Source organism: Manis javanica, chromosome 6 (genome assembly GCF_040802235.1).
Source record: "Manis javanica isolate MJ-LG chromosome 6, MJ_LKY, whole genome shotgun sequence".
In the NCBI taxonomy this organism is placed as follows: domain Eukaryota; kingdom Metazoa; phylum Chordata; class Mammalia; order Pholidota; family Manidae; genus Manis; species Manis javanica.
The window spans coordinates 86,835,533-86,862,083 of record NC_133161.1 but is presented as its reverse complement, the minus strand read 5'-3'; the positions used below and the strand labels follow the sequence as shown (position 1 = coordinate 86,862,083).

Below are 26,551 nucleotides of genomic sequence, written 5' to 3'. Positions count from 1 at the left end.
ATCTAATTTCTCTGGATTCATTTGCTAGTGTAGAACATTTGTTTTTCAGTAAAAGTTTGTGAATACATTTGGGCAGATCCCTCACAAGATCCATGCTGGTGGGTTCTTCTTAGGATAAAAGAATTCTTCGTCTTGAATTTTTGTTGGACGCTCATCCTTCTATCCTAAGAATCTCCCTCACCCAACTATGCATTTCATCACACATCACATTCCCTGTGTACGTGTCTGAGCCACAACCTGTCATGTGTAATAAATGGGCCAATTTTTGCATGTGTACCTTGAGAGCAAATTGCTCTGTAAAGCATTAGCCTTTGTGAATTGATTTACTAAAACGTGAATTACTATCACATTTATAGAGAATTGAAAAGCACTATGTTGCTAACTATGGTCTTAAATGCATTGATCAGATTTTAATAACGAATTCCATCATGACCATCCCCTCATGCTATTCATTATCAAGATACTGTCATGTTTTTGGCACAAATGATTTATGGAGATGAGCACATTACATTTGTTGCAAAGCATATTTATCCTTTATTAAATTTGACTGAGTTATCTGATGTAGAGGACTTCTGTATTTTTTAAAGCCCATTCCCTAATATATTCAGGTATCAATATTTTCTGAAATGTAAATTATTGAAAAATCAGATAACAAAATTAATGGTAGTAAACTATTATTTTCATCTTTTTACTTTATATGCAACATTTATGCCAAATGTAGTACTATAGCTACATGTACCTTGACATATGGTTATGAGCAAATATTGCATGTTGCATTACATAGAGAAGTTAAATATGCATATATCAGGTACAGAAGAATAAGAAATAACTGCTTTAATTTTTATTTTCAAAAGAGATGAAAAATCCTATATTGCGTCTAAACCTGATCAGACTTTTATGAGTAATCACAGTGCTGCATGCATTGAAAGGCATTTTTTAACTTGTGTTATATTTCATTATTTGCTGTCATTGGTTTTCCACTAGAGTAAGGTAAGTCCTCTCGCTAATTCTGCGAAACTGTTTATGAATACTTTCATCAGCGTTACATACATTAACAGAGAAGTCTTATAGAAGACCTTTGCAGTGGAGGAAAAGAAAAAGCGTGAAAACAAATTATGTATGATATTGAGATATACTGGAACACTTGAAATTTATATCATGTAAGCTCAGAAATCTGCCAAATTGTGATAATTCTCTAATGTTATATGTAATATTGGGCATAACATAGACCACAGAGTGCTAAAGAGCATTCCTTCCCTGCATAACAAATTTGACTCTATGCCCAGGACTGTATTAGGTACTTCTGAAGTGCTCACAGTTTATAAATTTGTTGTGAAGGGAAAGAGAAAATAGAAACTATAACAAAAAAAAAAGGTCAACAACAATAAGAAAGAAATGTATACAAAAGAGCTAGGAGCTCTGATTAAATGTACTATCTTTCAAAAGATCTACATGTTGGAGATGCGTGAGGGTGCCTGACTCTCAGTACTATTTTAAGTTAATAAATGAATCAGCAGAAGAGAGTTGGTTTATTCATAATATTTGTGAGTTCTAGATTCTAGCCTTAGGCAAGGTTGGCCTTTAATATATATTTACATTTGTCCTCTAATAGAGATACTTAAAATGTTAAAAAGAAACCAAAATAGTTATCATTTATTAAACACCTGCATATTATGCTTGAAGTTTTCATTTAATCCTTACAACTCCCTGAGGTACACAATATCAGATATTATTCTCATCCCCATTTAGCAGGGAAATGAATTGAAATCTTCAACATTTATGAGATACATGAGCCTACACGTATTTATATTCACCTTTCAGAAGGTACATGGCCTTGAAAGTAAAATTAACAGCCCTGTCTATGCAGTGTAGTTTCATTAATTAGTTTGAATGGCATCTTACACTCACCAATACTTCTCTGAAAGATACGATTGACCACTGGATTCTTATTTCTGCATTCATATAAGGCATTATTTTTTGTATCACATTTTAATAGTAAATTACTGATCAGTAAAAATGACAAAATTCCTACAAGCTCAACTTACTTCTGCCAAGTCTCAGTCTTTCCCATTTCCTTTAGAATCCATTAAAAATCAGTTGAATTTTTTTCATAATAACAAATAACTGAAGATAGTGGCTCCAGTGATGAGTAACAGTTCAAAAGGGCAGAGTCACTGTTTCTTGAGATCTTGCAATATCATTATTTCCTATGCAGAAACAGGGAAGCATTTTATAATTCCATGTGCCATCTAAGTCCCCAAACTGCCTCAGTGGTAATGGAAATTTAAGTTAGCATGTCCAAGAAGCCACTAATGATCCTTCTCCCTTCTTTCAGTGACTTACTACTCATACAGGGAGAATTTAAAAATGAACGTAGTTCTATCTGCAGCCAAAGCACATTGACTGTGTTAGACAGCAGAGTTGATATCCCTTGAGATGTACAGTACCTGACTTCATTCAACTTACAATAAAAGTTACTTTCCCCTATATTGCAGTAAAGAAATAAATCTTAAAATTCTAACACACCTATTATTATTTTGGTTATAAGGTTATCTATAGCTATAGTCTCTATGTATCAAAAACAAAAGTAGACTCACAGATCTACTCCACACATACAAAAATAAATAAATAAGCATGAGATCTTGAAACTTAGCTAAAATCCCCCTAATCCCCAATCCTGTAAATTAGATATTTTATAAGCCACAATAAAACACATCAGTTTATTAAATGGTCCTAGAGCTGGATAGCATTTTGGTATAGCTTTCCATGGTACTTGATTTTTAAAAACTTATAAATTGGAAATACCTGCTTCATTAGATTCCAACTTAACTGACTCCAGAGATATTTATGTTTTACATATGAAATTGTTAGTTTCAAGGATGACTTGAAAATGTGGCCATTTTTAATGTGACCATATAAACATTAGGCATCAATAGCAAATGCTGTGTGCATATCAACATTCTCAGGCATCCAAAGATATGCTCCCAATACATAAATCTATTCAAAGTTAAGGGGTATCCAATGAATCAAAATGCCTCTAAATTAGATGTAAGCTTCCATGCTGGACCGATTGTCAAGGTATTAAAGATATGCAAGCTATTAATATTTATTTTCTCACGTATAAAGATGGAGAATTTAAATCAGTCCATTGTAAGTAATTATATGAAGAAGTTGCTTTAAGGCCATTAAACAGCCACATCAATTTTTATTAAAATTAAATATTCCTTTGTTCCCATATACTGAGGTCACTTCTAGGTTGCATCGAGATAACTAAATATCTTGAGTGTTCTGAGTTTATTTTTTTCCAATGTAAAATACTTACCTATTTTAAATTCTCTTATATCTTTAAACATGTTTTCAATAGAATAATTTTCATTGCTTTAACTTTGCAATTATTCCTTATAGTTAAAGAGTAATGATTTACAACAGGAATCCAATCAGTAAGTCATCAAAAGTTCAACAAACATGCCTTGACCACCCCGGGGTGAAGCAGGCTCAGCGCTGTGGGATGGGGTTGTGGGGGCCGGGGCACCAGCTCACTGCACCAACACGTGGTCAGTCATAGGAGCTGAGATGGAAACACAAATAACCATTCAAAGCAGAAAATGAGCACTATGAGGGTTTTAAATGGGATGGGGAGGGGACACAAATCACTTCTGGAGGAAGGATGAGCAATAAATAAAATGTGATCTAGAAAAATAATTAGAAATTTAGGAAGCAATGTTGGGAATGGGCCAGTGAGGCGGATGGATTAATGATGGAAGAGGCTCCACACGAATAGAGCAGTCTGCCCAAGAGAATGCTGAAAGGACTTGAAAAACAGAGTAAGATTACACATGTAGAAGACTTGAAAGAGGTGGCTAAATTGGCACAGATGTTGCTCCATAGACAAGAAGATTATGAATGGCTTTTTAACAAAGTAAAGCCAATGTTTAAAGGAAAGCTTACTGAAACTGGTGCGCAAAATCCACTGTATGTATGTGTGGGAAGATACACACATGCATACAATTATACATCCGATGATACTTTCTTTGTATTCCATGGTTCTTTCCAGTGGTGTTCCTTTCCTCAGAGGAAAGGATGAGAGGCTAGTTTAGGGGCCTCTATAATAGCTCAGAGAAAGGGCCACAGGTGACCTAGGGTGCTGGCAGGAAGATAGCTAGTGCCAGTTCCAGTATTTTGTGACTGAAGAGTTAACAGAATTCTTTCTCCTGATATTTAACTAGTTTAATACATTAGGTCATTGTCCTTTTTTAGTAACTGAATTTTACGTAGACAGCAGTTAGTACTTGTAGCAGATAATAAAGTAGATAAATTCATTTCATCCTTCAACTGACATTGAACCTGATCACTGATTTCAGGAGTGGAATCACCTTAGTTAATACACATAATACTGTCACCTCAGGGGAAGCAGAAGGGGTAGTAAAGCTACCTAAAGATAGTCCTGATTTTTTAACGCTTTCCTCTACAATGTCTTCAGAGTATATTCTTACTTTCCATTCTAAAGTTCTAGCTATGATAATACAGAAATCCAAAGTGGAAAATTATCAGCATTTTATTTTATGAAATATGTATCCACGTATATCTATGTTTTTATTAGGTTTCCAACACAGATGCTGTTGCTTTTTGATTAAACATAACTGATGATGTTCACTTTACATCTTTTCCTTTAAAACATTTTATTATAAATCTTCTTTTCTAATGATCAGACTTATCTAGAAAATCCTCATTTTAAAGGTTTCTGTATGTTGCAAGTATTAGTATAATGTACCCAAGTATAATGCCTAACATAATATACTAGGTAAAACAGTATCATATTACCTGGTATACTAATCATTAATAACCCAGAAGAATATACTGCTCAGTGCCAAATCACCCTTGCCCTCCTCTTTACCCTAACTCAAGTTCATGTCACATTGACCTTCATGGTGGAATAACATTACATGATTTACATGACATCGTCCTGCTCTGGATGCATTTTATGTTTCCATGAAATTAAGGATGAAAAGACCTTGGGACCAGACAGTATTCAAGAGACTCAATGAATTTGGGGAATACTGATAGGCTCACATTTAGGAACCACATTTTGATGGCATATTTAGATATGTTGTCACTGAGGCCTGTGTGTGAAAGGAGCGATTCTTTTCAGTGAGGTTATAAACAATGATCCTTTTTAAAGCATATTTTCTATGTCAAAACTTTAACAGCTCTCTACCAGTATTGTGGAGTTTCCTGATTCAGAGTTCACTTGTGAAAAGAAGGGGATTTCTTTAAGGCCCAAGGAGATGAAAACAGATGTCAACCCTAGTTTATTTGTCCCTGGGTAGTAATGCCAGCAATGACCTATGAAACCTGAAAATTTTCAAATAAATACCAAGGTAACCTAGGACCTAGACTAGTTTGTGCTTTCAGTGATGGAACTCACATGCTATTTCTCCTTTCCCTCCCTGCCTCTGTCCTTTCTGACTTTAACAGCACTCGCAAACAAAATTACATGATGAATTTTTCACGACAACATGGGCTCAGGCACTTCTACAACAGAAGACGAAGGTCACTTAGACGATACCCGTGAAGAATCAAAAAGTTGGTTTTTCCTTCCAATATGTGATGTGTTGCTTTCCATTATTTTAAATCTCACACTGCATCTGGTATCAGGAAATTTCCGTGAAAGACTTGGTGATTACCTGAACACCCTTCTCAAGACCAAGGGTACATCACTTTCCCACACTGTGAACTAATGACAAGTGACTTATTTTCTCATAAGTAAATGTCTTCATGTTGATGTGTCTGTGCAAATTGTGATCTGTTGTACTATCAGTTACAGTGGCAGTATTGAAAATAAAAAATAGTTTAACAGAAAAAAGAAGTTGAAGCACAAAAATGTAAGAGATTTTATGTTTAAAATGGCATTTAGTCCAGAGATTAACATTCCTGTTCACAAAACTATTTTAGTGGACAGTATTTCAGCTATGTATCATGTTTTGTGTGATTAAATTATCATTGTTTGTCCTTTGATGTATTCTCTACAGAATAACACATTGATTGACACTATATTTACTTGTTATGTTGTAATATTTATGCTGCTGAACTTGGGGCTGCTTCTATTCTGCAGAAAATTCATTGAAACACCAACTCAAGAAGATAGTTGTAAAGATACTGTATCTCTAATATACTCTTTAAAATGTATGTTGGTTTAGCATTGTTTTGTGCATAAGAAAAATGCTTGACCTTGAAATATCTCCTACTTAAAAATTGTGGATGAAACCCCATTTCCTACAAAGGAGTTCCCATTTCCTCGTCTAAAGATTCTGTTTAAGGTGTCCTGCGGCTGATTTACTAACAGTAACTGCCAATTTGTGTCCGTGGTAACAGAGTGATTTGTAAAACAGTGGATGTTTTCATTGTGTTCTCCTTGTGAATTATTTTTCCTGTGGGTCACATTCATACCTTCTGATCAAGTCGTACCAACACCAGCAACATTATAATGGCCCTGTAGCCCTGAACTCTGTTCATGTAACTAAAAGGTTGCCCTCTAGAGTGAACCAAGCTAAAAGCCCATGCTTAAATAAAAATACTGTCCAAAAGCCATTTGAAGCTCATTTGTCTTTAATCATTTTTAATTATATTTTGTGCAGCATTTGTAAACCTGAGCAGGTTGGGAAACAACAATGTCTGCTGTGCACTGGTGGGGTTTTTTCACCATTGGTAAGAATGGTTATGAAGACACACTTTCAATTTAGCCATTTTTCTCTTTTCAGCTTTTTCTATTAATCACTGTAGCAAATTCTGAAAATTATTTAACTGCAGAGAATTTTCCTAGCTGCAAACACAATGCCGGGCTCATTCATTCAGCAGCTATTTGTTGAGTCCTTACTGTGTGCCAGGCACTGGACTAAGCGTTGAGGATAAAAAATGGTGACTGAGACATTTTCTCTTCTTGATTTTTTTTTTATATCTACAAAAGAAAAAGTATGTTGATACTGTTGAATGTGTTGATTTTCCAGAGGGTTAAAAAAAAAACAGCTAGGGAATAGAGCAATCAATCGAAGTAGTAGTTCTCATTGAATAAGAAATGATTAAAGATGATCTCTCTGAGTTTGGTTAAATTTATTTTGAGCCAAATATCAAATCCATTGTGAATTATTGCATTGGAGATACAAGGCCTTTTTTCGACCTAATCTAACATGTGATATATTTTACAATTTGGCCCATAAATGTTTATAATTGTTGTATCTTATTGGGCAATTCTCCTTTTTTGGTCAAAAACTGCTGCTGCTTCACTATTTTATGGCATTTTTTGGTTCATTTTCTCATTGGTGCAAGGAGTTGAAGTTTTTCCAAAATCTCGTCTTTTTGAGTATTTTGTGCATACCAGGAGACCTCCCCACTGACTAGGGCTAAGATATTTTACATCCTACCATCAGAGAGGGTTGAACTACCCACCAGTCCATTTCTCCTCTAAATTTGAATAGTGTAAGTGGGGACTTACATCTAATTGGTTTATTTAATGTGAAAACCTGGTCAGTTAGAGGAATTCGAGGATTAGTTCAACTGACTTAACTTACTAAAGGAGATAAAGTTTTGTAATAGCAAGTTACTTGTATGCATAAACATATTTAGCCAAGTTTCCACAGTTTCAACAGTTGTCTCTTACTACCCATTTTAACATAAACTGTATTCAATATCTAATCTTAAATATCTTCACTATCATATGTATTTTACCTTTTACCTAAGGAAAAGATGACACATATATTACTTGGGAAATTCCCCAAACTGAGGTTGTCACTAGCACTCTCCTCTTTATGTTCCAAAGTTAAAAAAAGAACTATGGGATATCACTTAAAACATGTACCCACTTGTTTAATTGTTTGCCAGTTGATATTTTATGACAGCAATTTGTATGATCTCTCTGTATCTTTTCTTTTGTAATTTCCCTATATATGGCAGTTGCCACTTTTAACACTAAATAATTTGCTTTTCCCCCTTAATTTCCATAAAAAGATGTGCACTGTCTACTTAAGATGGCTATTGGGATGCATTTCAAGTAAAATTTGTTTTTTCAAATATGTTTACTAGTTAGGTATCTAGATACTTACGCATTCATGTGCATTTGTTTATATATATATATTTTTTTTTTGCTTTGGTCATGCTTTGCTGCATCTCACATTATAAAATATTCTTTTTTTTGCTTTAGTTTTTCATATTGTAACAATTTACTCTGGAATATATGCATTGGATAAATGCAGTTTATCTGGAATTGACTTTGTTATATGTTGTGAGGAATAAATGTAACTAGTTTTCTCCAAATAGTTAATAAATCATTCCAGTACCAAAAAAATACAAGAAAAAACACCTGAAATGTAGAGGTGATCAGTAATGGAAAATTTTCATTTTCAACACCATTAATGCTGAGGGTAAATACAGCTACAATGAATGATCATCTGTTGAAGGAAAAATACACCCCTTGAAGGACAAAAAGTTTAAACAGTGTTAACTTTTTAAACACTTAAATATAACAGAAGTAACTTTTATTCCAGAGGGTTTTTCCTACCATGGCCCACTTCAGTCCTTTTGTTTATGCATTCATTCGTCAAATATCTCTTAAGGGATACCAAGTGTTAGCACTGGGATGGGCACTGAGGATGCAGTCATGAACAAAAGAAAGTTCACAGTTCATTGGAAGAGGGAAATTCTCACCAATTATCACACAAACTGATAACTGTGGATATGCCTTCATTCAGCAATAATCTTTTGACAAGTATCTATTAAATATTTACTACCAGGAAACATGGTTTCCTTCCTCAATTTGTAGTCTAGTGAGGGACTCAAAAATACCAACAAACACATACAAGTGTATTCTGGATCTCCTGGCTACAAAAAAGAGAATATTCTGCTCTATCTGGGAGAAAGAAGGGGAGATTGAATGAAGGGAGGCTTCATGTAGGAGAGGCAGGCCAGAATAATGCTTAAACAATATTGGAGGCCATAGCCATTGCAATAAAACAAGAATAAGCAATAAAAGTATGAGATTTGGAAAGGAAGAGGTAGAGCTCTCCTTAGATGCAGCCGATAAGATTATCTTCATAGGAAACCCCAAGGAATTCTAAAGATACAAACATGAAAAGTAGTGAGAGTTTGATGAGGTTGCTGGATACAAGATCAGTGTATAAAAATGAACAGTATTTCTTAATATATAACCAAATAGAAAAAAATTTAATGGAGGAAAAAAACAGGAAAAAGACTAACATACAAATAAAACAGTGATTAGAAATTCTAAATGCTATAAAGGCAAAGGGACAGAAAAAATAGAGGATAGAGACAGAAGCAGAGAAAGGATGCCAACAAATTTTTGGAAAATGAGAAGTGAATGGACAAGTGGTAACTAAACATACAGCAAAAAAGCTAAATCCCAACTGTCTACTAAGAAAGAATTTGCATCACAGGACACAAAAAAGATTCAGGAATTGGAGAGAAAACTGCCTCTGGAAGCAAGGAATAGGCAAAAGGATGAAAATAAGAGTATTGGTTAAGATTCTGAATAAGGAACAGACTGCTTTCATCCTACTACCACCAGGAGACTCTGTCCCAGCTTGGCAAGGGTCAGGAGGTTAATATTCTGGATAACTTGAACCAAAGAGGTTGAAGAAGACCCAGAGATTCTAGGCAGCAAAGGGCTGGGATAATATATATATATATTTTAATAAAAAATTCTGCCCACCGAGGAGTGAGACACCTCTCCCCCTCACTGCAGCGCCCGTTCATCTTTCAACTCCTGCAACACTGGAATCCGGCTTATATTATCCAGACAGAATACTGAAGGATTTCTCTCTTGAAAAAAACACCTATAAATACTGAAATTTGAAGAAATCTGTAGTGAAACAGATACATCACCCTGCTCACACAAATAGCTTCAAATCAACCTTCTTTACTCACAGCTTTACGTGTAGTAAGTGGAGAAAAATGGACTAGCCAATAAATGGTACTAAGCCAATTCATTATTCAGATGAATAAAAAACAAAAACTAGATCTCTAGACATATCATCACACAGATGTAAACCCCAGAAGTAAAACTTTACAACTTTAGAAGAAAACATAATTACGAGATCATGGGAAGGAAGGATTTCTTAAACATGATGCAAAACATCCCATAAGAAAAAAAAATTGCAAGGTTTTGGCTTATGTTTTAACTGGATTAATTTGTAAAATTCCATAACAAAAGAGACCATAAAGTTAAAAGAAAAAAAAAAAAGCAGCCACTGAAAGGGAGAAGATAAAGCCACAATATCAGTCAATACAGAACTAGACTCTAAACAATATAAAGAGCTTATGCAAATAGATAATAAAGGTAGTAAGTCATTTCTTTTTAATGGACAAAGAACAGGAATGGAAAAAGGAATAACTGTAATGACAAAAAAGGTTTCAGGTGCTCAGCCTCACAAATAATCATAAAAATATCATTTCAAACAACAATGATTTCTTACCTAATCTGGGTGACAAAACTCAGAACCCAGACATATTGGTGTGGGACAGAGGAACTGTCAGACCCTGATAGAACTCTGTACACTGACTGGTTTTTATGGCAAAGCCTTGTTTTAAAATATGGGTTTAATTATTACGCAGGTCTGGTAAGAGACCATCAGGCCAGGAGATAATTGCCATTGAAAAGGGAGTTTGTTACTCATGGTTCCCAAGAGGAAGAGCTTGCTGCACCTCACAGGGGCACACAGGGAGCCCCAGGGGCGGCGACAAGGCAGAAGGAATAAGTGGGAAGCATGGCAGGAGCTTTTACTGTGGTCTCCACCGGAAAGGCAGGAAAAGGCAAGGTAAGCAGGTTTAGGACTGGCTAGTTGGGATAATTTCTGCAGGTGCTGGGGTTTAGGGATGGCTTCTGCTTGTCTGATACCTGGCCCTGGGATGATTAGGGTGGAGGAATATTGCCTCCTGAAGCGTAAGAGCCAGACAGGGGAGGTGGTTCAGAATATGAGCTTTCCATTGATTAGTTTGCATATGAAAGGCCAACTCCTGGGAGAGATGTTTGCTATCTCTAAGAACTGGTTAGCCCTGGGAGGGGCAGCCTCTCCCCAGCAAGTGAATCAGTGTAATAGAAGTAACACTGATTATGTTAAAATATCAGTGTGGTTAAATATGTATATATAAAATGACCCAGGTACTTCAAGATATTTCTCATAGAGAAACCCTCACATTATATTACTATATACACACATACACACACACACAAAGATCTGTGTGTAAGAATGTTGACAGTAGTGATAGAAACAGTAAACTAACTTACACCAAGGTTATTACAAGAATCCCTTAATGCTACCATCCATGGAAAGCAGACATATTGTGATAAAGTAGACACTTCTGAACACCTCTACACCTTAGCAGAATGTAAACAGAGTTTGTCAAGAATCACCTTAACAGAAACTAAATAACCAATTTAAAGTTAAGCTAAGGAAGAAATCCAATCACTCTTAATTCTAATGTAATTTCTTTCACATTCACATTTTAGGTGACTTAAGTTGGTTCTTTGCTCTGCCTCCAGATTTCTCAACTCTAACAGAATATTTATATTATAGCACCTTTCATATTGAAGCTTGCTAAAACATCAAAGGAGGACAACTAGCTTTGGCCTCTGTCCCTAAGACCCATCCCCACATACATCCAGAACCCTGCCCAGATCCACACACCACTGAAAACCAGCTTGGACCCCAGTCCTGTAGATGTTAACCCATTTTCATTTGGAAGAGAGACAGAAGAGCTCAACTTTACTGAGTATCAGACGCTGTGGTAAGCATCGACATAGTCATCTCATTAAATTTGTTAATATAGCATAAACTACAACTTTTTCCCAAATGATTTGTATTTTAATAAGCAGTGTTAAATGCTTTAAGATCCAAAAGAATGAGTTTTTAATGGTGATATTTCAGCTATTTGTTTAGGAGATAGAGGTAAAGATTTTGGCAAAGATTACATTCAATTCTTCCACTTAGATGGTGGTGGGTTGGTAACTGGGACACCTGGCTGCCAGGGCCCAGCTTCCTGAGAGACTTTGGACCTAAAAATTAGTCCACGGGACCTGTTTTGAACACTTAGTGTGCACAAATCCTCAATATTTGAATATTTTAAGTGCCTAGGATGGCATATCTTCCCTGCCCTGCCTGGTAGGTGAGCCTTTTTTTAATCCAAATTTGTAGTTATACTTTTATCAATGTGATTAGCTAACCAAACTCTGTCCTCTCCTTCCCTATTAGGTTGTAAATTCCATGAGAGCAATTTACAATTGTACTCTTAACATCTGCCACCATGTTTGCAAAATTGACGGTTGTTAAAATAATATATGAATCACCTAAGTACTTCCAAAAACTTTACATTATACTACTGATTAACCTTAAGTCCTTGGGCAAGTCACTTAATATTAGTCTGCTTGTTTATCTGTAATATAAGAAAAATAATATCTACTTTTGGAACTATCATGAGAAATAAATATCTATTATATAAATAATTAATATATAATATAATGAATTATACAGTTGAGCCTTGAACAGCACAGGGGTTAAGGGCACTGACCACCCCCAACCCTGCACAGTCAAAAACCCACCTATAACTTATAACTCCCCAAAAACTTAACTATCAAAAGCTTACTACTGATTTTATTATGGTAGTAAATTATAAAATAGGCTAATATCTACACATATTTTGTACATCCATGACACACCTTTTTCTTCATTTTTTCAATGTCTAAGCTCATCTGTGAGCATTTTTCAAATTATTGCAAATCTCCAAAAAATTTTTACAAAGTATTTATTGAAAAAATTTGCATACCCATTCAGATTCAAATTGCAAAGTGGACCCATACGGTTAAAACCCATATTTCAAAGGTCAACTGTAATATATATGTGATATAATTTATAGTATAAATTCATATTAAAAAATCATATATAATTGTATATTAATATAATTTATTATATAAACTATATCATACATAAGGCTTTTAAAGTAGCAATAGATCTTCCTAGAAACAAAAACAATACTTTCAAGTCAAAATACAAATGAGAAAGTGAGAGACTATGTTTTTAACAGATATCACAGATAAAGAATTAATATCCCTAATATATGAAGATATTTTAATTGAAGGGGTAAAAGCCACAAATTCTCTAGAAACATGAGCCAAAGATATAAAGATAATTCAGGAAAACAGATTTTTTAATGGCCCTTAAACAGATATGAAATAATGTTCAACTTCACTCATTACAAGAAAAATGCTACTTAAACCTCATTGAGATACCATTTCTCACTCATCAAATTGGTAAAATTCATAAAGTTGATAATGCAGGACAGGAAAGGTGGGAGGGGTGATAAAATTGAATGTAAACTCATCTGTCACTCTTAGTAGCATTATCTTAACTCTCAAAGCGGTTGTGGGAAGGGTTGATATGTGTAAAGTGCTTAGAACAGTGCCTAGCACCCACAAATAGTGCACGAATGTGCATCACTACTACTGTGAGGATTGCTGTAATAGGCACTTGGTGCCATTTGCAGAAGTACCTTATGATCTGCCTGTGCAGTGTGCCTACGCAAAGCTTGGTCCTCCAGCAGTCGGTCAGCACCACCCAGGGGCCTGTTAGAAACGCAGGTCTTAGGCCCCACCCCAGGCCCACTGAATCAGAATCTGCATATTTTTAACACGATCCCCAGGTGATTCCTCTGTACTTTGTAGTTTAAGTACTGTGCTACAGGACAGCTGCGTGTGACAATATAGTCTCATACAATTGCCAAGGCCAAGTGTCAAATGAAGGACACTAGAGATGCAGGTCACAGGAATCCAATTCCTCCGTGGTCTCTCATCATGTTATATTTATTCAGGGATATTCACTGCCTGAAGAAAAGCCAAGTTGGTTTTACACTCATGCCCAGATATCAGTAATTTCTCAGTCCAGGCCCCTCAGAGTGGTGCGGTGCCCTCGAAGAGAGTGCCCTCGCGGGAAGCAGCGAGAACAGTTCCAGCTCTTCCTTAGGTGCTCAGAGAGCACCACGCTCCAAGGTGATGCCTGGCCTCTGATCAGGAGATGGGGTCTCTGTCGATGCCACTGGGGTCTCCAGGCGGCTTTCCAGCTTTAAAACGGCTGCCAAATGGCCAGCTCATCATGTGTCACCTGCACGTGGCAAAATACACAAAGCGGAAAAAAGGATGACCCTGATAAACGAACTATATGCAAGCCTTGCTAAGATATAAGGGCAGAGGAAAGTTTTTATATTGAAATCATTTCTACCCCTCACTTTAGATTCGGGCACGGTGGCCACGGTGCTCTCTTGCATCCTAGTTGTTAGAAAGGAAACAAGCTCGCTCCTTCTCTCCCTTCCTTCTTTCCATTCTGTTTCTCTCCACGTATATTCCTTTCTCCTAAATAGCATGTTATGTTGCTTTACTTAATTTTTCAAAGCTGTTTTATAAATTCGAATGCCAAACAATCTGTCCTGCATCGCCATTTTGCACAATGGTCAGTATTTGCAAGTAAGCGTTCGTCGAGGGCCTCTCAGCAAAGCTTTTTTAAAAAAATCGCACACTGTCATTCTGTCTTTCAATGTTCCTGTGTCAACCTGAGTCTCCATAATGACTGTCTTTGAAATTATACGTTAGTGTATTCACATTTTTTAAATAATAACGTTTCCTGCTTGAGTACTCTCTCTTGTTTATTGTGCTTCCTTCGGCTTCGAACCTACAAATTTGTGTCTATCTCGAAGCTCCAGAAATCCCATCGTGAGGGGTTCATGGGCCGTGGGAGATGAAAGTGGGTGTCGTTCCCGTGACTTTGGGGTAATTTCCAGGCTCCGCTGAGAAGTCCCAGGGTCTTGAGAAAAAAGGCCCAGTGGGCAGGGTCGTGGGCGGCGAGGCGGGAGGGGGCGGCGGGGCGGGCGCGGGCGGGCGTGTCCTGGGAGGTGTCGGGCATGGGCGGGGCTGGGGTGGGCGTGGGCGCGTGGGGCGGGGCCGGGCCCGGCTACGGATCGCACGGCGCGCGCCGCGCCTCCACCGCCCGGGGCGCCTCCTCCCAGAGCCGCGCGGGAGGCAGCGGCACGGCGTCCAGGCGCAGTGGCTCCGGAGCGCGGCGGGGCGGCGGCTCCGCCAGGGCAGCCCGGGCAGGGCCGGCCGGTGAGTGCGCGCGGGAGTCCGGGGGTCTGGGCGCGGAGCCGGGAGGGGCGCCGACGGCCCAGCCGGCGGGCCGCCCCAACGGGGCTCGCGGTGCCTGCGCCCCTCGGGGCGCTTTGTCTCTCGGGCTTCTCCCTCGGTTTCCCTCCAGCCTCACTCTTTCCTGCAGATGTCACCAAATGTGACCTGCCCACACGCCGCCGCGTCCTTCAGCCCTGGCCAGAGAGAGTCCCAAGAAGTGTTTTCCCCGGCAAGCCTCCCCTGAGTCTCCCGCTTCGCCGCCCCAGCAGATTTCACTGGGCGTTCGCGTCTTCCGAGACGTGTGCGGCGCTTTGGATCCCACCCGGCCCTTTGCTGTGCAGTTGAGTTTTCACAGCTTCGCGAGCGCCCTTCCCTGGCTCCCCAGACGCCCTCGTCCTCGCCCTGCCGTGGCAGGTGTCAGCACGCCTTCTTAGTTCCAGCCCGTTTCTATCCCAATCGATTGTTGTAAAAAGCCCTCAGCATCTCCTTTCGTCCGACCCGGAGACCAGGAGCTGCCTCCCGCCGGGCCGGGCTTCTGCCTGATGGGGGCGCGCAGAGAGGGGGCTGTGTTCCGAAGCTCCGTTAACGGGAGGCTGCTAAGGGCCTTCCTGCCCTAAAATTTAGTAGTGGTGGCCTCCTGCCTAAAAATCCGTCTCCATCCTAAACACTTAACGTGGTCGGCCTTCTGCCGTAATAGTGGTTCTGATGTTAACGGGCTCAAAGCTCCTCGCTTATACTGAGTAGAGACAGTGGATTTGGAAATCGCTTTTCTTGCACTGACCGCCTCGCTGAGCGCGCACTGTGGGCCAGGCCAGCCGGGGAAGCATTCGGGGCAGGGGGCGGAGGGCATTCTGACTGAAGGTAAAGCCCGCTAAGGTGGAAAAACTTCAAGGATCTGGGAACTGTGGCGAAGGCAACAGTCAGGCTGGGGTGCAGGTAGCGAAGGTTCTTTTCCTCACTGTGATGAGTATTGTGTTCTCAGTCTGGAGTCTAGACTTTTTAAAATATGAATGGAAACTCTCATAACAACAGAAATGGCCATGGGGGGTAAGGGGAAGGGAGATAAGGCTTGTTCTTACCTGAAAACTGGGAACCATGTGCATTAGGTGTAAATTCATAATCTAAAGGAAGCTTGGAGGGGAATTTGAGGAATGCAATAGAAAGTATAAGCCTTTTTGAAATGAAATTGGAAATAGGTTTTTGCCAGGCAGTCATTATCATTACTGGAGTATTTCTTTGTATCAGAACACTCTCAGTTAGGGGACCAGAGGCAGGAGAGAGAAATTCAAACTAATTTGCATTGTAAAGAAACTTAAGGTGAAGAATTCCTAGGTAAGGTTGCTATGGCTGATATCTTAAGTGCACTGCTGGAAAGCGTTCTAGTCTATTAAGTATCACCTGAAGCCCCAATTCTGTTACCTAGCATTTCTTTTTCTCTCTCTCTCTAACTACTCTGAAACTATACAGAGTTACACGTCCCTCATTAATTTATGAGCGATACCGAAGGAATTGACTCAATCCAGCAAGTATTTGGGCGCTTTGCTAGGAGCTGCAGAACGACGGGAGATGGAGGAATTTTCCAATGCAAATAATAAAATAAAAAACACTGGAGTGACTTATAAGGTGTAGGTGCCGGTTTGCACTGCCTAGTCAACTGAAATCAAAAACATTTGAATTTTCATCTCATTCTAAATGAGATGTCTCGTGTGGCCCCTGGTATCCTAATCATTTTGTAACTTTTCTACAATTGCAGGTAGTCTGCATTTTAGTAATTCCAAAGTAAAAAGTTCTCTAGGAACTATCATTAAGAAGATATGTCCATTTTCCCTAATGTTTGCATTACCATTGAGTTAATAAAGTCAAAAGGAACAAGAATAAATGAGGAGACAATGATTTTTCTTTCTTTTTGCATGAAAGAAGACAGTCAATGTGGATAAACTTAATTCTCTGGTGCCTCCCAAACTGTGTTCTACCGAAGTCCGTTCTTTTGGAGGACAGATCCAATTCCATGAAATTTTTTAGTCCTTCTTTTAGAAGACAAGTCCAGAGGCCAGTTTCATCAAATCTTTCACTGTAGGTACCAATAGCCATCAATGTCATCATCTCTCCAGCTTCACCATTGAAAACAATTGTATTCTTGGGGGCTTTGGAAAGAGGATGGGTCTTTTTTTCAAAATCTGGCCAAAGCTAGGAACTTTATCAGTAGGGGAAGTACACACCCATTCAAAATGTTGCATTTCTTTCAGAGAATCCGTGGTGCCCAGGTGAAAGACCTTGCTTTTTAGAACAGGGGCAGTGACTTAGGAGGCAGGTAGATAGAGGAAATGGAAATGAAGCAAGGATATGAGTAACTTCACAAACTGAGTGGATAATAATTTAATTTACTTTAGAATGGAATAAATACTTGGCCTTTTGAGTGAGTGTTATGTGAATGGGAAATAATAACTGTATTATTGTAAAAGACTGAAGACAAATTAGTCCTACTAATTTTTTAATCAAGACCAGTTTTTATCTTGAACATTGTGAATCCCATTATTTGAATTTCTTGTTCTCAAGGAAAGTGCTTCTGAGCTGATTTTTCTCGCAGTATGGATGCCCCATTCAGGATAGTTCTTCACATGCCAATTTTTGTAGCCATGAATTGCTGAGTATGAGAATAGTTGAATGCAAGATTTGAACTTGCTCAGTCTCACACACACTAGTAATTCACCGTTGGGAAAAAAGACACATATAGATTGGTATTTATATCATATAATAACTATATTCACTGTTAGCCCCTGTGATAGCAGTAATTATGTCTTGGGAGAGAGTTGGGTGGGTATTAAGAATGAATGGATAGAATTAAGAAATATTTTGCACATAACTTATTTCAAAAACAAACCAACAAAAAGAAACTTTCCTTTTTTCTATCCTAGGTCCAAAGAGGGAGCTCTGCCTTCTCTAGCTCTCAGCCCCACTGGTCACGGTCTCACTGAACTGCACTAGACCTCCCATCCGGGACCCTGCCCCCTGCCCCTTGTCTGCACTGTGAATCTGGGTAAGTAGAGGGCCTACTAGAACTAGTAAAATGGAAGAGTGGGTCCTAGGTAGCAAGGAACTTTACCTGGACCACAGGATTCCCTAACATTTCTAGAGACCTGATAGCACATCCTTAGATATGAACCAGTTTTGACTTACCTTACTCTTTAGTGACAACTGAGTAGATGGTCGCAACCCTAGAATGCCTGTGATAGATATTAATTGGATGAATAAATTAATGGAGATCATGGTTTTAATTCAAGCTCTGCCCTCAACGAGGTATGTGATCTTGGGCAAGTAACAAGTCAATTAAATTCTTTGGACCTTAATTTTTCTATGCTTCAAATGAGGTGATCATATGGGATCAGTGATTGTCAGCTAGTAATGTGTAGTTCTGTGCATTTGAATCACTGGGAGAATTTATATATATATATATATATATATATATATATGAAAAAAAATAAATACTGGGTCAGAGATTCTGATTTCATTGTCCTTGGGAAGGCCCACGCTTCTGTTTTTTTAAAAGCACCCTCCTTAGAAATACTTAATGTCCAGCCAAGACTGAGAATCACTGGGTTAAATAATCACTAAGAAATTATTCTAAGATTGTGTCACCTAAAGATAGAAAGTAGGCCCAAAAACCCTTTTATAGATAACCTGGCCCCATATTACATGCACTCAACTGTCACCAAGTCTAAACATGACTTTCTAAGAAGCAGTCCAAATCAAGCAATTTCAGTTTATTCAGGGAATGTGCTGTGCCTTCTCATGGACTCAGTATTCCCACAGTGCTTTGCGAGTTCTCTGCAAAGTGTTTTGATGGATTAAATTAGGTGTAACTCTGCCTATCAAAGATGATTAGCTGTTCCTAAAGTTCCCCAGAGATGATTATCTCTCTTCTCTTGGTATCCATGCCAGTGTTTAATTGCCTATTGAAATTTTCTCCTAGAGGTGATCTGTGACTTATAGGGGTAGGGGAGCAAAGTGTCAGCATGATCACCTTGATTGTTGCTGAAATGTGAGCTGCTGTGTCCAAACCGAGATAAAAAAAAAAAATGATCCTCACACCTTCTCAAGTACTTGTTGACTATTGAGTTACCAGAACTGGGATAGGAAAAAAAGAGCACATCGTTTACCTTAATCATGATTTGGGACCTATTCTTGTTGCCTTACATTATAATTCTGTAGATGTTCACACTTTGAAAACAATTCCTCAATTTAAAGTTATAATTTGTTAAATTGTAATCTGTGAAATGTATTTCTGTTTATCCTACTCTTTTTTTTCTCCTAATGCCCTTCACATCTCAAAACACCTAGAAGAAGAAAAAAACCAGTGTGTATGTGTGACTGTCAGATCAGTAAAAGAGAAACAAACACAAGTGGAAGAAAGATGGAGAGGCACTAAGGAGGAATCGTAGATCAAGGGTAAGGCGGCCAGTGGAGTGCCTGGAGCCACACTTAATTTCTTCCTTTTCTCTCTGCTATTGGTCTTAACAGCTGCTACGAGCTTTCTGAAATTTAGGCATATCATTGCATTTCAGCTGCTACATTCTGGTAAATGTGGGCTGGTGGCTGGTGATTCCCAGGTGTTCCCTACATTCTCCACACAGAGTGACTCACATGGGTGAGTGGGCAGCCTGGGCATACTTGGTCTAATCCAGCATTGGCCAATTTAGACTTAATTCTTAATAACGTCTTGGGTTGGAAAATGATTTTTTCTGGAGTGGAAAGCTACTGGCACCAGGGCTCTTTGCCTTTGTGTGTCAGAGGAGCTGCCCTTATGTGGTATCAAAAATCAGATGCAGACCTCAGCCCCTGCTTCTTCCTCCACCCTCACTGCCATTGAAAACAACTAGTATTGGATTCATTTTACATGTTTATTGCTAATGATTTTTCCCAAAGATTTAATAATATTGGCTACATGTTGTTTTGTTTTTTATAATTTATTCTTTACCTACTTCCTAAGTGATTTAAAATAGGAATAAATGTACTATGAAAAGGTGTTTTTTGTCATCATAACTTTAAGGCTAATGAAGAACTCTTGAACCGGAGGCCCTTCTCAGTGGGCACTATGTAGGCCAGCCACGTGCCCAGCAGGATGGTTGCCATGAGCAGGACGATGGAGATCTCAACTGGGATGATGGAGGGTGGGAGGGCCCGGTAGACATAGACAGTGAAAGTGGTCTCCAGGTGACAGTAGCTGTAGAATGGATCCACGATGGAAATGTGGAAGATGTATATTCCGTTCCGTTCGTCAAAAAGGACCTTGTTTGCAGTCGGGCCTCCCACGATCCGGTATGAGACCTCCAGCCACTTCAAGGGGGCGTGGTTGTTGGCATCGGGCAGCTCACAAAGTTCTCCTGGTGCCACGCCACAAATCTAGTTTTCAGAAGATATTAAGTGCAGTCAGAGTTGTTCTGGTCCTTAGGATTATCATCAGTTTGCTTTTTAAATTATTACTTCCTCAGAACAACTAAATGTAAGATAATAAGAAATGATAAAACTTTCATAACTAGTCCCTGTTTTATTGAACAGTTTTAGAACAATCTCCAAAGCCAGCTGAAGTTTTCATTTCTGCATTCCTTCCTGGGTGCATTCATTCATTCAAGAAATGTCTAGTGAATTCCCGTGATGTGCCTGTCCTCATAGCTTTCATTCTCAGGAAGGGAGGAGGGAAGATGGAAAATAAAGAAAGGAAATACAGTGTGAGTTAGATGGTGGTGAGTGCCATGGAGAGAAAAATGAAGCCAGGAAGAAGGCAGTAGAGAAGTTGGCTGAGCAATTTTTAAAATAAGGTAGTTAGGAAAAGGAAAACTTCCTCTGAAAAGTGACATTGAGCACATACCTGAAGACAGTGAAGCAAGAAGTTAGAGGATATCTGGGAGTGGAGCATTGGGCCAAACGCAAAGATCTTGAGGCAGGTGGACCCCTGCACTTTCTCAGAACAGCAGGAAGCTCCCCTGTGGCTGGAGAAGAGTGACAAGGTAGAAAATAGAAGGAGATGGAATCAGCCAAGAAAGGGGCAGTTGTGAGGCAGGAGTTTGGTACAACGCTGAAGATCCAGACGGCTTTATAGGGCCTTTTTAGTGGAATACTTGTAAGGGGATTGAAGATGAGGTTTCTTACCGTTTAGTCAAAATAACAGCTGCCCTGAGATCTCTGCTTCTTTGTTACACCCTCTGGCTGTTCCCAGGTTTCTCTTCCTCACCGCATCATCCTCTGCCTGCTTTCCCTTGAGGTTCTTTCCTCCCCGAGGCTGGTCAGGGAGTGAGATCAAGTCTCCTGTTTGCCTTTCTTGGTGCCCTGAAGATAGGGTTGCCCTCCCTTTTTAAAGAATGCATTACTAGTTGCTACAGAATAAAACCTGTCAGGTAGCACCAGAACCAACAATCATGACAGAAATTAATACATTTGTACAAAATATACTCTTGGTTTACATTGTAGCCCAGTGCTTGCTTTGCCGGGGGCCCGAATTTATCCTACTTGTTTTGTCTGGCCTGCATGTTGCTTTATAAAAATTTGTGTTGGTTTCCGACATTTAAAAATTTAGAAAGTTTTTGTTAAAATGTAGTTTCAAATTCTCTTTAAAAAAGGATGCTCTAACGGGTAAGATTCCTCAAGGGAGGAACAACCTAAGACAGGCACAGTCGCAGGGGGGCCATCAGGTGAGAAATTGGGGATCAACAGAAGTGAGGCTTAGAGCCTCACCCCCCCTGTTTTGAGAGAAATCTTCTGCATCCGTGGATGTTTTGTTGCCTAGCTTGGATTAATACTTAGTCTATAGGCACACACCTGATCATCTACATTTGCCCTCTTACAGCATTAAACTATGTTTTCTACCTTTATCTTGCATCTACCTACCACTTCAGCATTTTATTAAAAATAATAATAATAATAATAATAAGGGAGAAATGTGGGATTCACATATAAATCAAGTATAAAAATCAAACGAAAAAAAAAGTAGGTAAGTTGATGAGGAGCAAAATAGAATTATTCTCCAGTTCACTGTTACATTGAAGTTATGAAACAATATCACTCGGATATTTCAAAACTATCTGGTTTCATAATCTTCCCACTAAAAAATTGACCTTGAGGATTTCGTTTTCCACTGTGCTCACATTCATGGAACAAATAAATCTTTCATCAGCTGTGTATTCTGAAAAAATTGTGGAAAACATGTACAATGGCTAAGCAAAACATTATTATGGAAATTGTTTGATGGGAAAGTCATTATTTTGCTTTTCAGTATTATATCGTAATTCAATGGAATGTTGGTCATTTGCACCATAGTTTTACTTTGACAGTCGCAGACCAAGATGTTCTACTATATAATAGGTGAGAAGTGCTAATAATTTTAAACTATTTCCATGGGGTCTTATTTTTCTACTGCAACTTAAAAATAACACGTGCCCAAATGACACTATTGTAACTGTTGGTGACTTCTGTACTGCTAGTAATTAATGGAAACTCTGGTTCTGATACCCTGGGAACACCTTTCCCAAGATTTCATAGTTTATATAGTAATCAAAAATAAGGCGTTACCTGTTTATGTGTTAACAGAATAGCATGTAATTTCATGTGAGCATCAAACTCATTTTCCTGTAGTCCACAAATAGAAAAAATGTTTTGTTTTCATTTTTAGGTAGCAAAATTATATTTTAACTGTGTATAAACTAATGATTATAATAAAAATATACAAGGATAAAAAAAAGGGATGCTCTATTTATATGAAGTTCTAGAACAGGCAAAACTCATCCATGGTAATAGAATCAGAACCACAGTTGCCTGACTGAGGGACGTGGCAGGGATTGACTGAGTAGAAACATGAGGGAAATTTCTGGATGATGAAAAGGTTCTATTTAGAATAGTCTGAAATGCATGGTAGAATTCATTAAGTCACTAATCTGTAAAGCTCACAATATGTAAATGAACCTCAATATGAAAGAAAATTTGAAGACATGCAGCAAGAGCTGAGCAGCAGCTGACCACTAGCTCTTTTAGATGGCACTAGAAGACTTGGTTGGTTTGCTTCAGTCATTGTCACTACCCACCTGGCCCTTGAAGGTGGTATTGGTGCATGATTCTCACATAGTTTCTTGGTGGTTTTGGTTTCCGTTCTCAATAGGGAGCAAATCTGATGGGCCTGCTATGTTTAAGCGGCAGTGGAGGAAACAGTGCCTGCCTCTTCCAGTTGTACATGAAGCATGTAACAAAAGCATACCTGAAAGCTTAGATCAGTCAAATTGCTCACCTAGGTGCATCTCTTGGTGGCATTCTCAAATCTAGAATCTCAGAAGGCTCTGAACATGATTCTCCCTTTTCCTCTCAAATGCCCTGGGTCCCCTGTGTTTGCAGACTCCTCTTCTGAGAGGATAAGAGAGAATGCCCTTTATCAGCACTTAAAACTTACTTTTGTTAGTTTTGTTATGAAAGTAAGTGTCTACTATAGAAATCCTAGAAAGTACCTATAAAAAGAAAGTAAAATTACCCACAATACCACCATCCAAACATACCATTTTGTTTGTTTACCAAATCTGTTTACCATTTTGTGATAAATGCTTTTAAATCCTTCTCCATGCATCAATGTATTTTTATTAAAAATGTATTTGATAAAATTTAGCACACAGCTACCCCATTTGGGAAATGGAAAAATAGTAAGTCATAGACTAAAGATGACAGACAAGCATAGGGATTTGCTCTGACTCCTAGAACTCTTTCTAAATGGCTATAAAATTACACAAGGAATAGGAAGAACTCTAAAGAGAATGGGACAGGAGTGTATTTGTAGCAAGCTACTGATGAAACAGAAGCAAGAATTAGTGCAAGCACCATGGGAATGAGAGTGATCTAGAAAAAAGCTCGAGCTTGGAGCCAGCAAGGACAAAGGGCAGGCAGAGCAGGGGGCCTGGAAAGTCTTTATGGATTAGTTTAGGTGAACCAGTGCTGAGTTTTGACATTGCAAAGTAATTCTTTTCTCTTCCTGGAATTTGGAAAGAGGGTAGGTCCTAACCTGGAGGTCAGCTCTTACCTCCTCACCCTTAAGTCAAGCTAGCAATCAGCAGAGCTCACTTGGTACATAAAGCCTCCTAATTATCTAATTTCATTCAGGGTAGGATACTGTTCTGAAAACATTTATATACAGGAGAGTGGAGGAGAATGACACCAATTCAAAGTCAGTGAAGTCTTTAATTTGCTCTAAAAAAATATGTGTGTGTGTGTGTCTGTGTATGTACATAGGCAAGAATAACCTGGCACATGAGGAAGCATGAAAATAAAACATAAAACAATACCAAGATAAGCAGTTACAAACATCAGAGTAATGCCAGAGAATTCCAGATCATTCAGGGAGATCATTCAAAATAGTTTTTTTAAAATATCTAAGAACCCTCAGAATGATTAAGAAGATATTGTTTCCATACAACAAAACAATATCAGGAGGAGAAATCAAAAACAGACAAAAAAGATCTTGAATTTTTTTAATGATTACTAAAATAAAAAGAATTAATTAGGAGGACTAAAAGATAAAGTTTAAGAAATCTCCTAGAATGCACAACAAAATGGCAAAGAGATGGAGAGTAGTGTATATGCTAGAAAAGTAAGGAATGCAGAGAAGCAGTCTGGTAAGTCCAATACCAGACTTCTGGAACTCTAGAAAGAAAAAACAATGAAAATGGAAAGGAAGAAGTGGAAAATAAATACTAGGAAAAAATTCCTATAGTTGAAGGAAAGTATGAGATAAAAAGGGTCCATGTAATGAAGAAAAAATCCATACAGAAATAACAATCATAAAATTTCAGAGTCAAGGGAACAGGCTCCTAAAACTTTCTGAAAGGGAAAATAAAATCACAAGATTGACAGACATAAAGTTTCTCATCAAGGAACTGGATACTAAACTACAGTGGAGCAATGCCTCCAAAATTATGAGGGAGAATGATTTTGAACTTAAAATTCTGTTGTTAGTAAAATTATCAATTAAGTGTGAGAAAGAAATGGAGACGTTCTCAGACATTCAAAGACTTAGGCTATTTACTTCCAAGTATCCTTTCTGAAGCAAATAATTAAAGATGTGCTCCAGCAAAATGAGGGTGGAAAACAAGGAGGAGGAAGTTGTGGAATAAGGAGTAATTCCCCAAGTGCATTGAAATAAACTGTAGGCTGACAGATGTGTACCAAGCTTAGAAAGAAATTGACCCAAATTAGGACAAGTACTCAGCCCCAAGAATGACTTTAAAAAGAATAAGTAAATTTCATTCAATAGATAGAACCAGTAATGAACAATGTTCACAGTTATAATAATGAGACTTCTAGCAACATGGAAAACTAAGCTGACTCATACAGACCTTCCTCCAGTACAACCACATGAAAATAAACAATAAAACACAATTAAATGTTTAATAAGTAGTTAAGTTTGAAATAAAGACTACCAGAAGAATGCAGAAAAATGTTTTAAAAGAGTAATAAGTTCAAGCTCATACTCAGCACAATGCATAGGAGTTATCTTTATCTGTGGAATAAAGCTCCTAGGGTATGGGAGTTGGGTCATGCCATTCAAATATCAAAAGGTGACATGGCTTCAGGCCCAAGGAAACAGGGAAACCCCCTCCCCATTTAATATGAGCTCACAATTTTGAAAACCTACAAACTACTATAAGGGATTATCAGTAAGCAAAACAAATAGAAGAATCAGATCCCCAAGAATTTAAGATAATGGAAATAATGGACAAAATCATAAGTGTGTTAAAAATTATTAAAGGGATTAAAAGAATAGAAAACAAAAGAAAAAATAGTGCACTATGAAAAAAGAACAGCATATTTTAAAAAGGTGTAGACATGAAAAATACAGACTTTGATTTTTTTTTTAGTTAATGTATTAGCTAAACAACATATTAAAGCCAAAGGTAGATTAGTGAACAGGAATCTGAGAAAATTATCTTGAATCATCCCATTGAGATAAAAAGATGGGGAATGTCATAGGTTAAAAGACACAATTCTATAATGAGAAGCTCCCACAAATGTTTAGTAGAAATTCCAGAAGAGAGGGAATGAAGAAGCCTGTATTGGTTACATAAGCAAACAAATTAAGATAGTAATACAATCTAGCAAGAATGTGGAGAGTAATGAGATTTGAATATTCATTTTTCATCGTGAGCATTCATAGATAGTATTTAAATTCAGTAAGCCAAAAAATAGCCATATAATTATATTATTGAGAACAGTAGTTTTAAAATCTAGAGATTTGGAAATGTATCACACTGACTGGAGGATGCTATTAGCATTTAGTGTTAGTAACAAATAATGCTAAATGCACAGAACAGTTCTACACAAGTCCACCTGAAATACTAATAGCATTCTTTTTGA

At 38.1% G+C, this 26,551-nt stretch overlaps 2 protein-coding genes across 5 annotated transcripts in view; both read left to right on the top strand.

The window, feature by feature from the left end:
- The window catches only part of RELN (reelin), a 514,773-nt gene extending 508,185 nt beyond the window's left edge, over window positions 1-6,588 (top strand). Inside the window, exons 65-66 of one of the 2 annotated variants that reach the window (XM_073238979.1) lie at window positions 855-990; window positions 5,476-5,562. In XM_073238979.1, the coding sequence (XP_073095080.1) occupies window positions 855-984 (130 nt within the window). In that variant the 3' untranslated portion in view covers window positions 985-990; window positions 5,476-5,562. Of the gene's footprint in view, window positions 1-854; window positions 991-5,475 lie in introns of both variants that reach the window. The other variant, XM_037001388.2, reaches the window with a different exon arrangement.
- An 8,440-nt stretch (window positions 6,589-15,028) lies between these two features.
- The window catches only part of SLC26A5 (solute carrier family 26 member 5), a 52,483-nt gene continuing 40,960 nt past the window's right edge, over window positions 15,029-26,551 (top strand). The window contains exons 1-4 of one of the 3 annotated variants that reach the window (XM_073238976.1): window positions 15,029-15,154; window positions 17,093-17,245; window positions 18,088-18,209; window positions 19,511-19,618. The gene's annotated coding sequence lies outside the window, so the exon portion shown is untranslated. Of the gene's footprint in view, window positions 15,155-17,089; window positions 17,246-18,087; window positions 18,210-19,510; window positions 19,619-26,551 lie in introns of all 3 variants that reach the window. The other 2 variants (XM_073238977.1, XM_073238978.1) reach the window with 2 other exon arrangements.